The sequence below is a fragment of the Micropterus dolomieu genome, linkage group LG01 (assembly GCF_021292245.1).
Source record: "Micropterus dolomieu isolate WLL.071019.BEF.003 ecotype Adirondacks linkage group LG01, ASM2129224v1, whole genome shotgun sequence".
Classification (NCBI taxonomy): Eukaryota; Metazoa; Chordata; class Actinopteri; order Centrarchiformes; family Centrarchidae; genus Micropterus; species Micropterus dolomieu.
The window spans coordinates 10,625,222-10,640,412 of NC_060150.1; the positions used below are offsets into that span (position 1 = coordinate 10,625,222).

The window sequence follows — 15,191 nt, forward strand, 5'->3', positions numbered from 1 at the left end:
GACAAAGATATTTCTATAAATAGAAAATGGATGGAGGAAAGGTGTGTCAAGGAAATCGAATAGGTTCGTTTGTTAATCCCTCCTGGGTGAGCCGACCGAGCCAATTCCACTTTAATCAACCCGGCTCGCTCTCCGGAAGAGAGCCAGACATTGTGTGCTGTGACAGCAATGTCACAGTTTTCAAAGCTCCAGACAAGAACACTAACTGTCACGTATGGCTCTAAAAGAGTTCTTTCCTTTTTGCCGGAGTTTGTGCACCACTCTGAATAGCACTGTTTGTTTCACGTGGGTAGCTACAGGCGCAGCATCGCACTGATTTCACACAGCTGACTTCACCCTTACAGATACTGTTAGGTCATGTCTTTGGTAAAGGCCTGGGTTGAATTAGAGAGGATGAAACTGAAGTAGGATGTACAATCATCTTTCCCCCCTCTGATTTAGAAAGCAGAAACCCCTTCATATCAACATTCTCAATCTGAAAGGATTATTCACACACAGCGTAAGGATCTGATATTTGCCCTCTGCAGCCCGGATTTGTTATCTTTTCATAGCTTTGTAAAAGTTTCTTCCATTTAGACAGCTGTGAAAGGATCAGATAAATGCCACAAAGAGCGACATTTCACTTCCATGTAAAATCATCCTATGATAGATACAACACGTGGAAAGAAGATTTAGCTTGACAAGCATAATGTAATGTTTTTCCTCCTTTTTTCTTGCACTCAGGTGATGAGAGAGTGGGAGGAGGCTGAGAGGGAAGCTAAGAACCTGCCACGTGCTGACAAGAAGGCTGTCATCCAGGTATGACATGCACATACTGGACATAATTCGCAAAACCACCAGATGTTTCTGGCTGTCGTTTCATTAATCTGTACGTTGCGATTCGTGTGTGCATGCAGCGTTTCCAGGAGAAGGTTGAGGCGCTGGAGCAGGAGGCGGCTAGCGAGCGACAGCAGCTGGTGGAGACCCACATGGCCCGGGTGGAGGCGCTGCTCAACGACCGCCGCCGCCTGGCTCTGGAGAGCTACCTGACAGCGCTGCAGCAGGACCCACCCAGGGTACGCAGTATACACAGTTAGCGCTCGATGCAGATGGCTGTCAGAGTTTAATGATCAAAAGTCATTTGCCCTGTGATTTACAGTAGTGTTTTAAATGTTATTTTCTTTAAAAGCTTACTGTTATCCTGCCATTTCCCACCTTCTCGTTGTTGCTTTTAAGATTCTCGACTATTCATCAATATATTTCTTCTTCTGATTTTATTTGAAGTGAGATATTTTCATCAATCTGACCTGCTGAAAAACATAAATAACTTCTGTTCTCCTGTTGGTGTTCTTTTGTTGTTAGTTTTTTTTGTAAGCTTTGCTTCTTTGTCACTATAAATGCATATAACAAATGGAGCCCTTTATACAGTATACCGATATGCTGTGTAAAATCAGAAACATATACTGGATTGCAATCTAGGAAAAAAATTGACTCACACTTAAAAGCGTTTAATTAATGTCTGAGGTTTGAAAAATAATACATTTGTGAAATTAACCTTATCTTCTGAAGAAAACTGGAGGGGAAAAAAACAATGTCACTGACTGATTTCAAGGTTTGGATCAACGTCATGTTTTAGCTTCCGTTTGATTTTGATTGCCCATGCTGAGGTTAGTTTTCTGATCTGGGCTGTATATGAATATATCACCCTGCGACTCCCTCTGCTCTAAACCGTCAGTCTTGTTCTTGTTGTCTTTTGTAGCCTCGCCATGTCTTCAGCCTGCTGAAGAAGTACGTGCGCGCTGAGCAGAAAGACAGGCAGCACACCCTCAAACACTTTGAACACGTCCGCATGGTGGACCCCAAGAAGGCTGCGCAGATCAGACCTCAGGTAGCATCAGACATACAATTAAATTTTTGCCCACTACTACTTACTAAAATTTTACTTGTAAAGTTATATAGCCGCTTTTACTAAATAAAGAAGCTATCTGTCGTTATATGTAAAAGGTACTGACCCACCTGCGTGTCATTGAGGAGCGTATGAACCAGTCCCTGGGACTTCTCTACAAAGTGCCCGGTGTGGCAGACGACATCCAGGACCAAGTTGGTGAGTTTGGCATTTCGACTCTTAAGACTTCATAATTGTTACATGGAAACAGTGTTGTTTCAGTGTTGTATAAGCCTTGACAGTATCCAGGCAACCATAAAATAACTATAGAAGTGCAGCTGAGAAAGATGGAAATCGTTTTTTCTCTGAGAGAGCAGTTAACAGGGAGAGAGACAGGGAAAAAAATGTCAATGACATGAACCACATCTTGTAAACCTAAGTTGTAGATGTCTTTGCTGTCCCTGGCATGAGAGAGATATCGGGGAAGACACACTGTCCTGATTGTGCTTCATGTAACAGAGAGATTGAATGCTATAAATTCTAGCCCCCCAAAAAAGGAGCCATTTGGCCTAATTCTTCTGTTCAGAGTCAAATGAATCTGTTTGCTGGGAAGATAACATAACAACCCCCCCCCCCCCACTGCAAGGTTTCTGTGGGTTTTGGGTTTATTGGAGTTGCGTGCGTCACACTGCCATCTGTGTCTCTGTCTCGGAGACTGTCACAGTCTGTGCTGCCCGGCAACACACGCGCACACACACACACACACACACAGGGGAACAAACATACACACACACACACACACAGGGGAACAAACATATACACACACACAGGGGAACAAACATATACACACACACAGGGGAACAAACATACATACATACAAGAAAAAGCACTGTTTAGTCATTGCTAGGCACCAGGTCTTTTTTTAAAGACTGAGCTGAACATTTCATGGAGGCTTTCCCCTCTGATAGAGAAACATTTGTTGGTCATTGCGTGGGATATAATATTTCCTTTTAAGCAGAAATATAAATATTATTCGTTCTTTTATCATCAGCAGTATTTTCATCATAGAGAGGATTTTATGTTGAAACCAACTGAAAACAATAAGATACAAGAAGTCTGATTTTAGAAATAGGATGGATAACATGAAAGTCCTTGCTTTCCTCTTTCCACTTCTGTTACTCATCTGTCCTCCCATCCTCTCGTCTCCTCTGACCTCTCTCCCTTCTGTCTTCTCATCGTGTGCATCCAGAGCTTCTTCAGCGAGAGCAGGCAGATATGGCCCAGCAGCTGGCCAACCTGCAGACGGACGTGAGGATGAGCTACGGCAACGACGCCCTGATGCCCGACCAGGAACTGGGAGACGGCCAGACCGACCTGTTGCCCCAGGAAGACACACTGGGCCTCGGGGGAGTCGGCTTCATCCACCCCGAGAGCTTCAACCAGCCCAACACTGAGAACCAGGGTACTTACTGAAGCGCTGGGTTGTTGGTTACATTTCCCTACATTTTGGTTGCTTCAAAATTGATAGAAATGACACCCGTAAATGATATAAAGCAATATGTAGTCCACTCATGACTTTGCTACAAAGTTATATGAAAATGAAATTGCTTTCTCTCTCTAGTTGAGCCAGTGGACTCTCGCCCCAATCTTGACAGAGGAATTCCCACACGGCCAGGTTGGTGTGGTTGTTGAGAAAGCTTTCTAAAGTATTTATATGTATATAGAAAATCCGATGCGTAGGGTTTAAGGCCTGCAGATAATATGCTGTTAGCTTTGCCAAACCTTACCCACCAGGTTGGCAAAACTGTGCACTTACTTATGCTCTGGTGGCAATAATACTAGTAGGGCCTATTGTTTCGCTTTGGTGGCCAAATATGAGCCATTTGATAGTAATAGTTGCAATCAGCTGATAAAAGTACAGTAAGACTCAGCTCTATGATCCTAATGTTGGTAAATGTACATGTACTGCTTTTTTAATAAGTCTCTTTATAATGAAATTATAAGTCGCACCTACCCGCTTTATTAATAAATCAATTCACTGCTTTATAGATCAGTTATAAGCCGTACATAAGAACTTTTGAGTTACTGGGTTGTAAAAAAAACATGATGACTTACTTAAAGTGAGAAATGAATTAGCATTTATTAATTGGAACAGGTGTGACTATTAATTTCCCTTTTACTTGTGACTTATTAGCATTCATTAAGGACTTACCAGCAAAAGGAGTTTGGCAGCCCAAAAGTTGCTCTTAATAATGGAGCATTAGCAAATTGTTTATTCCATAACCCTTAATAAAGCCATTGTTAACTTATAAACCTTAAATAAAGTGTGTCCTATTAGACATGCGTACCAAAATATGTAGTTTCATATCAGTGCTTTCAGTGTAAGGAAATGCATCTGTTGTAAACTACTATGTTGTATGTCATGGCAAAAGTAGCATGTCTACTTCAACACTGATTGGCTTTGTTAAAGTATCTTTCAGGCTAAGTAAGGTCCCCTCTTAAAATACATCACACGATTGTTTTGAAGTAGAGATTTGAAGCAAAGTCAGGGTTGCATTTTTCCTCTACCTCTCCTTCTCGATGCTGTTATTTGCACACAGCGAGGTCAAACTCCGCTTGAACTCCATTAAGGCGCCAGCTGTGGTTGTTGAGATTTGTGATGCAGCTGCAGGGGGCTTTGCATACTGTACTGTATGCAGTGCCATGGACGTGCTATATTCAATTCATACTCCTGTTACATCCCGACACTCCGCTGTCCGTCCTGCTTGAGCGAGTTAGTTTGATCTCAGCGTGTGTGTGTGTGTGTGTGAGAGAGAGAGAAAGCGGCTGAGTATCACCATCCATAATAGATAGTACTTCTGCTTCCCTCGCCAGTGACTGGAATGAAGATGGAAGCTATTCCTGCGCTGCGGATGGAGACGGAGGACAGGCAGAGCACTGAATATGAAGTTCACCACCAGAAACTGGTAAACCAACCCACACACACAAAGCATCTCACTCTGACACATGCAACACAGATATTCAGATTTATTAAAAATGCAGTTAATGTACATAGAGACACAAACATGCACACACACTCTAAGATGCATTTGCTGACACATGCAAGCCTGCACTCTGCCCTCTCTTCTCCGCCTACGCACACACAGTCGGGTCCATGTCTCCACTTTGTCCTCGTGGTAAACTCACAAGGTTGTCACCATGGAGACAGGTGTCCATGGAGACTGCGGCGATAATGCGTGCGTCACGCTCGCCTGCTCTTCTCTAAAACCCGCTGTCCTCTGATCAGAGTAAAGTTTTGTGCTGTAAGTATTTTCCTGGTCAGCCACAGGTTATTGTACTAAACCTCATAGGGCTGTAACCCAGTTCTGCATTCATTCATTAATCTCATACAGTCGTGTAATACCAGCACAAAAACCTCAATCCATCCTCAGTCAAATCCAAATCCGTGCACCTTATTCCTCTCACCTAAAGGCTTTAATCTCTTAATCCCTACATTTTATTACATATCACATTTCTTGCATTCACAATGAGCAGCCAGTGTATCGCGCTGCCTCCTTAACTCAACTCCTTAATTTGATATTCATGGTAACCCCAATCAGCGTTCTGTAGGATTAATCTGGAGGAGGCTCACCAGCCTGAAATTAAGTCTCCACTCAACTTGCAGAGCTTGTGCCAAGCAGGGGCAGCAGCGCTGAGATGTCAAGATGTATCCCTGTTAGATTATCTGCAGTTTAGGGGTGTTTTTGGAAGTTTGTGCCAGTCGACTAGGTTTCTGTCCCATTTTCCCAGGCGGTGATATCAGGAGCTCTTTCCCTCCATTCAGAGGACGCCATTTGATTTCTATTTAATTTTGTTTGGTGTGAAAAATGAGTTTCCACATATATAATCCGCGACCGAGGTGCTGAAGCCTTCATTTGGTTGTTGTGAAATGTGGTTAATCATGTGTCCCAGTATTGTGTTGTGATGGAGCTGAGTCATACTGCATCATTGCTGCTTTATGTTGTGCTCTGTTGTCTGTCAAATTAAAGTCTCCACCAGGAAAATTATCCCTCAAAAACAAGTCACCTTACAGCTGTAATATTATTTTCAAGGTAAATTTGATGCTGTAATTATGCTATTCTTAAAAATTACAAAAACAGGTTACATGTTAGAAAATGTAATTACACACAGCACTGCAAAACAATTTGGGTTAATGAAAAAAATGGAAAGAAACAGAAGTAAATGGGCTGTAACTCTGAATGTCACCAGTGATAAGTGCTATTCCCACACATCTGAATAAAGGTAGTGTTGGATTGGATCCTTGAGAGAAGTGACATCAGACCATTTATAAGCACATTTAGCTCTCAGCCCTGCTGTGCTGAAAACCACACTAATTACTCAGTGTGCTTGTGACACCATCATTTCACTGCTACACAATGAGAGAAAGAAGCTTACTGTAAAGAAAGTCCTTGATGTACCACATCTCTGCTCTGACTACATAAAAATCATCACACTGGTTGTGATTGGCTGTTGCCTTGTGAGTGACCACTATCTGCCCTTATACTCCCCGGCAGGTCTTCTTCGCAGAGGATGTGGGCTCCAACAAGGGTGCCATCATCGGCCTGATGGTTGGCGGTGTCGTCATAGCGACCGTGATCGTCATCACCTTGGTGATGCTGAGGAAGAAGCAGTACACCTCCATCCACCACGGAGTCATCGAGGTGAGAAACAGCTGACCTGTGTGTGTGTGTGTGTGAGCACAAGCTGTTCTATAGGTCAGTCTGGTGTGGGTGGGTGTGGGGGTGTGTGTGTGTGTGTTGGGGGGCGATGCTGTGTACATGCATGTGTGTTTTTCACTATAGCTCTTGAATTTGTGCATGTATATCTATACATGTCAGTGTGTGTGTATGTGTTGTTATTGGTACTGTACACGCTTTTTTGAATTATATCTGCTTAATAAATATAATTGGATTAATGCCCGTTACTAATTAATTTCCTGCTTTCCATTTTCTGTTTTCCTCATTTATCATTTCAGAACTTTTATTACCTGATTAATTAAACAACATTAAAATACAGTAGTTGTGGCAGCCTTCTTTCTTTATTTTATACTTCCAGGAAACACTAAATGTACATTGTCTTTACATTTGTACACACCATATGAGTGTGTGTGTGTGTGTGTGTGTCTAACCTCCCCCCACTCTCTCTGGCTCGCCTCCAGGTGGACGCCGCCGTCACCCCTGAAGAGCGCCACCTGTCCAAGATGCAGCAGAACGGTTATGAGAACCCAACCTACAAGTTCTTTGAGCAGATGCAGAACTGAAGAGAATGTCACATGTACATCACACATACACACACGTACATCACACATACACACACATACACACACACACACACACACACACACACACACACACACACACACACACACACACACACACACACACACACACACACCTCCTTTCACACATCAAGCACCTCCCCTCCCCTTCCTCCCACCCCCTCTACCCAGATAAGTCCCACGCCTCCCAGAGGGAGTGTGGCTTACATCAACGCGTGACTGAAATAGTCAGTTACAAGCATACGGGAGCGACGGCAGCCAGGGTTTGCTTTCACGTTTGACTGTGCGGGAGCTGCGGCCGAGCCAGTTTGCACCAAGTTCGTTCACTTTATCAGGGCAAAGACGCCTTTTTTAAGTTAAAGAAGGGCATTTTTTCAATGTTGCTCCATCTGGGCCTGCTGATGTATGGGGGGGGGGAAGGCCCCGCCCAGTACATTGAAACAAACCCACTCCTTGGGGGAAAGAAGCGCGTTCTCTCCACACTGATTCAGGGCCAGTGTATAGTTGGGGTATTTTGGCTTGGGATGGTGTGTTTGTGTGTGTGTGTAGGCAAATCTGACCACTGATCAGCAGGATTTTAGGCGCACACTAACCTGGGCCTCATTTACAAATATCAGTTGCATACAGAATCACCATAATCATTAATTAACATGGACATGTTGATTTGTTTCTATCATATTCTTTGTAACGATTCTAAAATGAAATATAGGTTTAATCAAGCAACTTGATTTATAAATGAAGCCCAGTGTTTTTTCCCCACGAACTGCACCACTACTGCACTCACTCTACAGTCTACACTGGAGTAAATGTGAGCCTCCTCTCCCTCCCCTCCTCCTCCTCCACCCCTCCCTCCATCCTCTTTTCTTTGCGCATTCTTACGACAGCTGGGCTGTGCTAAGTCACACAAGGCTCTTAAAGATATTTGGAGATGCTGATGATAATGAACATGTTGATGACGGTGGCGATTATGTATTCTGAATGAGCTGTTTTTCTTTTTAAGAGTTTTTCTTTTTCATTTTCCAGTTTTGTTTTTCAAAAAAGAAATGAAAACGGAAGAAAAAAAAACAGAAGTCAACCGATGTAAAGTCCTTTTTTTAAATTGCGTGTAATGTTACTGAAGTAATGCTGAAGTCTTAGCTGTTCCTATGTAGTGCATGACAACAATGACAACAGGATTTGGAAAAACAAACTCAGACAAACAAAAAAAGGTCTTAACGCTGCTCTTTCTCGAGATCCTTTCTCACGTATAGATTGTCATTCTAGCAAGATTGTACATTTAGTATCTTCTCGTGATCACGTGAATTCAAACAATGATGAAAAATATATATATAAATCTAGATGACCGGGCTCTGCTTTGATATCATGTAAAATACACATTTAAAAGAGATCTGTGATTTTGGAATTTAAGTGTGTTCCTCATATCTTTTTTTTTTGTTTGTTTTTTTTTTCAATTTCTTTTTTTAAACCATGCTATGTTCCTGAAGCGACAGGAGGGTGGCTGGCTTCATCTCTGTTGGTATATAATTCTCAGTCACTGAAATATATTGTGTTGAAATTCCTTACGCGTAGGGAGGGGCTCTCAGAAATCATCCTCTTTAATTTGTGCTTTTTTGTTCACTCCATGTGACCGTGTTTTTTTGAAAAGGGCATGTTGTGGGTGTGAAGGTTACAGGGAGCAGGAAGGGGAGCGGGAAAATAGGCGGAATCCGGCATGGGGGGGATGGGCTATATCTTGCGTGTATGTGTTTTGTCATTTTCAGTCTGGTGTTTCGTCCAGTTGTAAGCAGACGCCGTCTCTTATTTGGTTTTGTAATCATTTTGTGTCTGCTGATAGAACAGGTGGAGTGCTGAGAGGTGGAGGAGGAGGAGGTAGAGAGGAAATGACTTCAGTTCCGGATGGCTAGCCAGCCAGGGAAGCAGTCTGTGTATATATAATGGATTTTCACCCCCACCCCAGCACTTGCCTTCCCCTCCCTCCTTCGCCTTCCTCTCCCCTCAGGCATGCTGCTCACCTCTCTGCCATCAACGCACACTTGACTCCTCAGAGGCAGAGCACTGTAGTCTGTATATAGATGATAGAGGCGTACACCATCGAGAGAGCTGAGAGCGAGTCGGGGGGTGGGGGTTGAAAGCATTAGTCCAAGGGAAGTTCTAGCAAAAAAAACAGTGTGACCTCTCACTCTGTTATTCAATCTAGCAGCGAGTAAGATCTGTGAGGAAATCGTGAATAACATGTATGTATGGAGGTTGCAGTGGGGTGGGGTTCAGAGGGTGCTCATTAGAAGCCCAACAGAGGGCAGTAGAGTAGAAGAGGAAGCAGGATTTTCTTTCTATCTTTTTGTTTTTCTGTGGATTATATATTGTTTTTTGTTTTCCACTGTGTAATATTGTGCAGGCCATTTGCATTGACTGGGAAAACGCTTTCTACACTGTATTCCATAATAAAGTTTTGAATGTACATACAGATGCTGTCTTTTGTGTGTTTTCTGAAAACTACAATTAGAATAGAATATTCTACACACATTCTACAGTGTAGTAGTCTTATTTTGTTTCTCCGCAGTTGAGCATATTTTATTTCTGTATTTCCTTCTCAATTGCTTTAGTCAGCTGAACTGGATGAAAGTGGCCTTTATCATTTCTGAGTGTAATAATAACTTTCCGATCTTCCTGCTTGTCGTCATCATCAGGCCTACTGCTCCCACTAAGTTTGGCTCTTGTCTTGGAGCACCCTCTCCTCCACTACTCGCTTCAGAACATGAATTTCAATTTCTTTTTCTTTCCTGCTGTCTCAGGAGGAGAAAATGAAATATATCATTTTTTTTTTTAAACTCTTCAACCACATTCGCTGAGACCTGGGGATGGGGGGCACAAACTCCACACAGACAGACACCACAGAGAAGTGTGTGTGTGTGTGTGTGTGTGCCTGTCGCAGAATGTAGTTGACAGCCCCCCAGCCCAGCCAGTTGCCACCCCATGCCACGAGCGCAGGCAAAGCCCCCAGTAAACCCAAGGCCGGTCAAGACACCAAACGGGGGCCCAGCCCTGGTTTGGTGCATGCATCATGTCCCCCTCAGGATGAAGTTTAGAGCTAATTAGGTTATTGTCGACTTGCGTAAAATCAAAGTGTGAAGATTGAATTAACACTATGGTGTTTACTAATACCTTTTTATAGCTCACACTTCTGTATTAACTTTAAAATAGATGCTTTTTAGGGTACTTTATCTAACAACCAAACACCCCCTCTACTCCACCCCCCTTAGTACAGTCTAGACTCCCCCTTGTATAAATCAAATTGGATTCTTCCACTTCCTGTGTGACAGTTGGCCCTTTTACCTGGAGGCAACAAGGGTGGGAGCGCATGCTACAAACATATGGTTAACTACACTGGATAAATGAATAAGATTGAATGTTTGTGTAGAACTTTCATTGGTTTGGAGATTCAGCTATTAGCTAAATTACAAGTGGGAATAAAGCATGCTAGTTTAGGTAACCGCTGATATGTATTAGTCAGTACGCATAAACACATTCAGTCTTATTCATTAACTGATATCCAAGCATGTGGCAGTATGCAGCTTAGTTTATTCCCAATCTTTTTTTTAAAACTGTTGCAACTTCTTACAGGTAAAATGTCAGCTGGTCTTACATCCCATAACTCTCAGCTTCTAACTCTCTGAAACATCAGGAGGGGACACGGCCCCCTCCCTCAGCTCCGGGTACTGGCTGCAGGTGGGATTCGAACCTTAGACACTGCACCACTGGCGCCTTACAGTCACTGTCAAACCGGCCACACCACTGAGTTCCCTTCGCATCTGAACCTTTTCTCCGGGCATTCACTGAGCCTCGATAAGGATCAAACCCACAACCTCTGAACCTCTAAGCAGTACTCTACCAGCCTGCGCCACTGGACCTGACACCTTTATTTTTTTTAGAGCTCTTGACCTTTTCTTCTGGGAGTTGCTTCAAAAGTTGTTGGGCCTTGATATGGATTGAACCCACAACCTCTGAACCACAAAGCAGTCCTCCAGCACCCTAAGATAGCGGACCAGACATGTTACTTCTATTTGTTAAAGCTCTTAACTTTGTCTTATAGGAGTTGCTTCAAAACTCATAGGACCTTGATAAGCATTGAACCCACAACTTCAAAGTAGTCCTCTACCAGCCTGGACCACTGCTCTATTTCTGACAGCTCTTGACTTTTTCTTTTGGGAGCTGCTTCAAAACTCAGTGGGCCTCAGTAAGACTTGAACACACAATCTCTGACTCTCAAAGGAATCCTCCACTATCATGAGCTACAGAACTGGACACATTGTCTCTATTTCTTCGAGCTCTTGATTTTTTCTATTGGGAGCTGCTTCAAAACTTGTTGGGCCTCAATAAGGATTGAATCCACAACCTCTGAACCACAAAGCAGTCTTTAATCTCACTGAGCTATCAGGTCTGACAGTAGAAAGCTCATCCTCAGAATTGTTGACTTTTTCTTCTCAAAGTTGCTTCATAACTTGGTGGGCCTCAATAAGGATTGAACCTACAGTCTCAAAGCTATCCTCTACCAGCCTGTGCCACAGCAACAGACAGCTTACCTCCCTTTCTTAGAGCTAGATGCTCGAAAACTCAGTGGGTCTTAGTGTTGTTTTCTTCACATTTATCTCACTCTCACAACACCCTGTCTTTGCATTTTTGAAGAAAGTTAAAGAAACCAGATGGTTAATTATGTGGTTAAACTTTTCTTTATGGTCAGAATGTGACAAACACTTGATCAAATCTGATGTCAAATTCACAAATCTCAGATTTGAGTGGGACATTAAAAAGTATTATGATGACATATTTTTTCAAGAAATATGATTTGTAAAAAAATAATTCTGTCCCTTTTCCTCAACATAACAAACATCTTAATAGAAAAATTAAGTGCTAAAGGAAACTAATACTGTGATAATTATCATTATTGTTTTATTGCCTAGCCCTAAATACAAGCAATGTTATCTTATGCGATGATTCTTGAAAGGGTGAAAATAAAGAAATAAAAATGATTAATAATCAACAAATGAGTTTTCTTTCTTATATTTTCTGTCAAAGTGAAACATTAGGATACTGAATTAAGGCTCATTTTGTTTTTCATGTTTGTGGATACACAACAATATATTTACATATACGTACATAATGTATATGTTCAATAATTGACATTTTTTCATGCCATGTGAGGTCAACCTAAATATGCGCAGCGCTGCGCATAAAAAGGGACAAGTTTGATGTCCGCGAACGCCTGATTTTCACCACAACACTCCCACAATCCACCGCGGTCCTCCACATTTGGATCTTCAACTTTAAGTGTCAAATCCAAGGTGAGTAACTTCCTGAGAATTAAAAGGGATGCTTTTGCAAACATCTACCTTCACCTTATTTGTCATTACTGATAAACGCAAGTTCATTTATGTTGTGAGTGTGACGTTATCGTCACTTTAGCACGAAAAGACGACAGAGGACGTTGTAAGAAGGCTCTGTCGCGTCAGCTAAAGCTAGCATAGCATATTAGCCTTGTAAAACGTCGTTGTGACATTACCAATGTAAGTCGACGATCAGGTTAGCATTTCGGAAGTCTCTTATGATGTCGTACCTGTTTACTGTGTGACTTGGCAAACTCAGTGTCATTTAGAGAAGTATGAGCTGCAGGGGACTGCAGCTAACTTTAAACTGAGCTAACGTTAGCGCTATCGCAGCTAACTAACGTGAACCAGAATCACAGCCTGTCGTGCTGTTGCCAACATAAGTTAACCCGAGGGTTCCTGCTCTTTCAGATGGCACTGCACCGCTTATTCCAGCTGTCCTCCGTGCTGCGCTCCGCCGTGAGCCTGACCCTGCGCCGGAACATCGGCATGTCCGCTGTCCTCTTCAACCGGACCAAGGATCTCGACCCCGTCCAGAAACTGTTCCTTGACAAGATCCGCGACTACAAAGCCAAGAGCAAGTCAGTTGATTATACACAACTCCTGTAATATCACTACTGTGTCCATGCAAGATATTTGGAATCAAGTAGGTTTCCAGCTCAGAGTTCAGTCACTGGTGAAATCTTAACTTTCAATGCCTAAGTCATAGTGAACAGCTTTTGGCTTCTTTAGCCCACTATTTCATTTCAATCCTTCCTGTTTATGTTGTATTCAAATGGCATCACCTCCACTCATCACTTGAACATTATTTGATGCCTTGGCTCTCCCAGAACTTCAGGTGGTATTGTGGAAGCAGGACCCGAATACCAGAAGAACCTGTCTGATGAGGTTACCAAACTGCAGAGGCTATATGGTGGAGGAGACCTCAACAAGTTCCCTGATATCAAATTCTCAGGTTAGTTTCGCCTTAGTTGGTCTCCTGCCCTAATTAGCTCCTGTTATCTTCAATTTAAAAAACCTAATAAATAGGGGTGTGACGATAGGTCTTTGGTTCACGAGAGATATCTGAACACTATTCTTCAATGACAATGATTTAAAAGTGGCGGGGGCATCGCCTATGCTAATATCTTGTGGCATGAGATCTTGTCACACCCTTACTAATAAATTGTGTTATAAGAGGTTGAAATAAATGGAAATTGCAGCTCCATTTATTTAGACAGGGTTTATTTTCCTAATCACTACTTAGGAAAAAATAGTTGTCATGTTATTTCTTGATTTAGTCCAAGCTGATTGCATTCACTTTGATCAGCTACAGTGCTGGTGCTTACAATGGCAGCTGTTTTTTCTCCTCTTTACTTTCACAGAACTGTTCCCTCAAACTGTCTCCCTCAAATATTGATTCCTTTGCCGCTGGAGCGATGCATTGTGATTTGGGGCTCCGTCTGTATATAGTGACTCTTATCAAAGCCAGATGATTTTTCTCATTCTGTTTTGAAATCGGTTCAGGAAGCTTTTCATTTCTGAGCTTCATTTTAGTTACATCAAGCTAGTTGGTACATATTGCTATAGTCTTGTCTAGATTTCAAATCTAATAAAGTATTGTAACGCACAGCTGCAGTATGTCTGTCACTAATAGTTCTATATTTAATTTTTTTCCAGAGCCCAAGTTTGATGAAGGAGCCAAGTGAATGCTGTCCATGTTGTATATCTCCTACATGTCACCGATATGTTCTATTTAATAAAAGATAGTGGATTGAACCATGGTGCACTGGTCGTCTTTACGCTGCCTCGGATGGTCACTACCTACTGTCACTACACTGTACAGTGGCTAAACAAAATAAAATATTCAGATGCCTTCTATCATTTTGTGATGCTAAATTGGAAAACATCAATTTACTTAAATATAAATAACTGAATTCTTTATGATCAGTCAAAATATTTTAAACAAAGATTTTCTCTTGTCTTGAAAATCAGGTTGCTCAATTAAGAGGTAAGTGATCGCGGTGTCTGCCAAAAATAGATTAGATTTCAGTGTGACGAATAAGATGGAACTTTGCTGAATTTGCATTGGAAGTGGCTGTAATTTATATGCAGATGTCTGAAATTCATGGAGGACGTCAAATGCTGGCTGACCTAGTTGGAAATTGGCTGTCGCTCTAAATTGGTCTTGAGTGCTGTACTATGACAAGGTCAAACTCATTTAGGCCTCTCCAAAATGAATATTTGAAACCTAAAATAGTGTCAAAGGGTAAGATTCCATCTGACCTGATGCCTGGAGTTTTAGAGATTGTGCAGCTATGCTTTAACGTGGTGCTCAGAAAATGTACAAAGATGTAGCTCAGATTTGCAGCTTTGCAAGAAAGCATCCAGAAAACTCATGTAAATACACTGTGGCTGCACAGTGAGTTTGAGTGAAGGTTGGATTTTCTGTTTAAACTTTATTATACTATTTATTTTCATAGAAAAGATCTAATCAAATGATCCGGTGTTGGGTCAAATCCCATTTGTAGGAGACGAAGCATTTTATTTAGAGCGTTCACTCTTAAAAATTGAACTGGGACTTAACTCTTGCCCCATGTGCACTGAGCTGAAGCCACCTGTCAACCTGTCTGATGCTACATGCCTGTCA

General features: G+C 42.1%; 2 protein-coding genes across 4 annotated transcripts in view; both read left to right on the top strand.

Annotated features, from left to right (window-relative positions):
* appa (amyloid beta (A4) precursor protein a) overlaps positions 1–9,645 on the top strand; it is a 32,137-nt gene extending 22,492 nt beyond the window's left edge. Inside the window, exons 9-18 of one of the 2 annotated variants that reach the window (XM_046056414.1) lie at positions 724–798; positions 897–1,055; positions 1,739–1,867; positions 1,984–2,083; positions 3,114–3,326; positions 3,486–3,539; positions 4,739–4,830; positions 6,418–6,564; positions 7,062–7,202; positions 7,236–9,645. In XM_046056414.1, coding sequence (XP_045912370.1) covers positions 724–798; positions 897–1,055; positions 1,739–1,867; positions 1,984–2,083; positions 3,114–3,326; positions 3,486–3,539; positions 4,739–4,830; positions 6,418–6,564; positions 7,062–7,163 — 1,071 coding nt within the window. In that variant the 3' untranslated portion in view covers positions 7,164–7,202; positions 7,236–9,645. The remainder of the gene's footprint in view (positions 1–723; positions 799–896; positions 1,056–1,738; positions 1,868–1,983; positions 2,084–3,113; positions 3,327–3,485; positions 3,540–4,738; positions 4,831–6,417; positions 6,565–7,061; positions 7,203–7,235) is intronic. The other variant, XM_046056403.1, reaches the window with a different exon arrangement.
* A 2,777-nt stretch (positions 9,646–12,422) lies between these two features.
* On the top strand, positions 12,423–14,320 carry atp5pf (ATP synthase peripheral stalk subunit F6). 2 transcript variants are annotated; one of them, XM_046049215.1, is made up of 4 exons: positions 12,423–12,520; positions 12,974–13,143; positions 13,393–13,517; positions 14,222–14,320. In XM_046049215.1, the coding sequence occupies exons 2-4, from the start codon at positions 12,974–12,976 to the stop codon at positions 14,248–14,250; spliced, it is 324 nt and encodes a 107-aa protein (XP_045905171.1). In that variant the 5' UTR covers positions 12,423–12,520; the 3' UTR covers positions 14,251–14,320. The 2 variants fall into 2 exon arrangements, with proteins under 2 accessions (XP_045905171.1, XP_045905170.1); XM_046049214.1 differs by lacking the exon at positions 12,423–12,520 and adding an exon at positions 12,606–12,742.
* Positions 14,321–15,191: the final 871 nt, after the last annotated feature.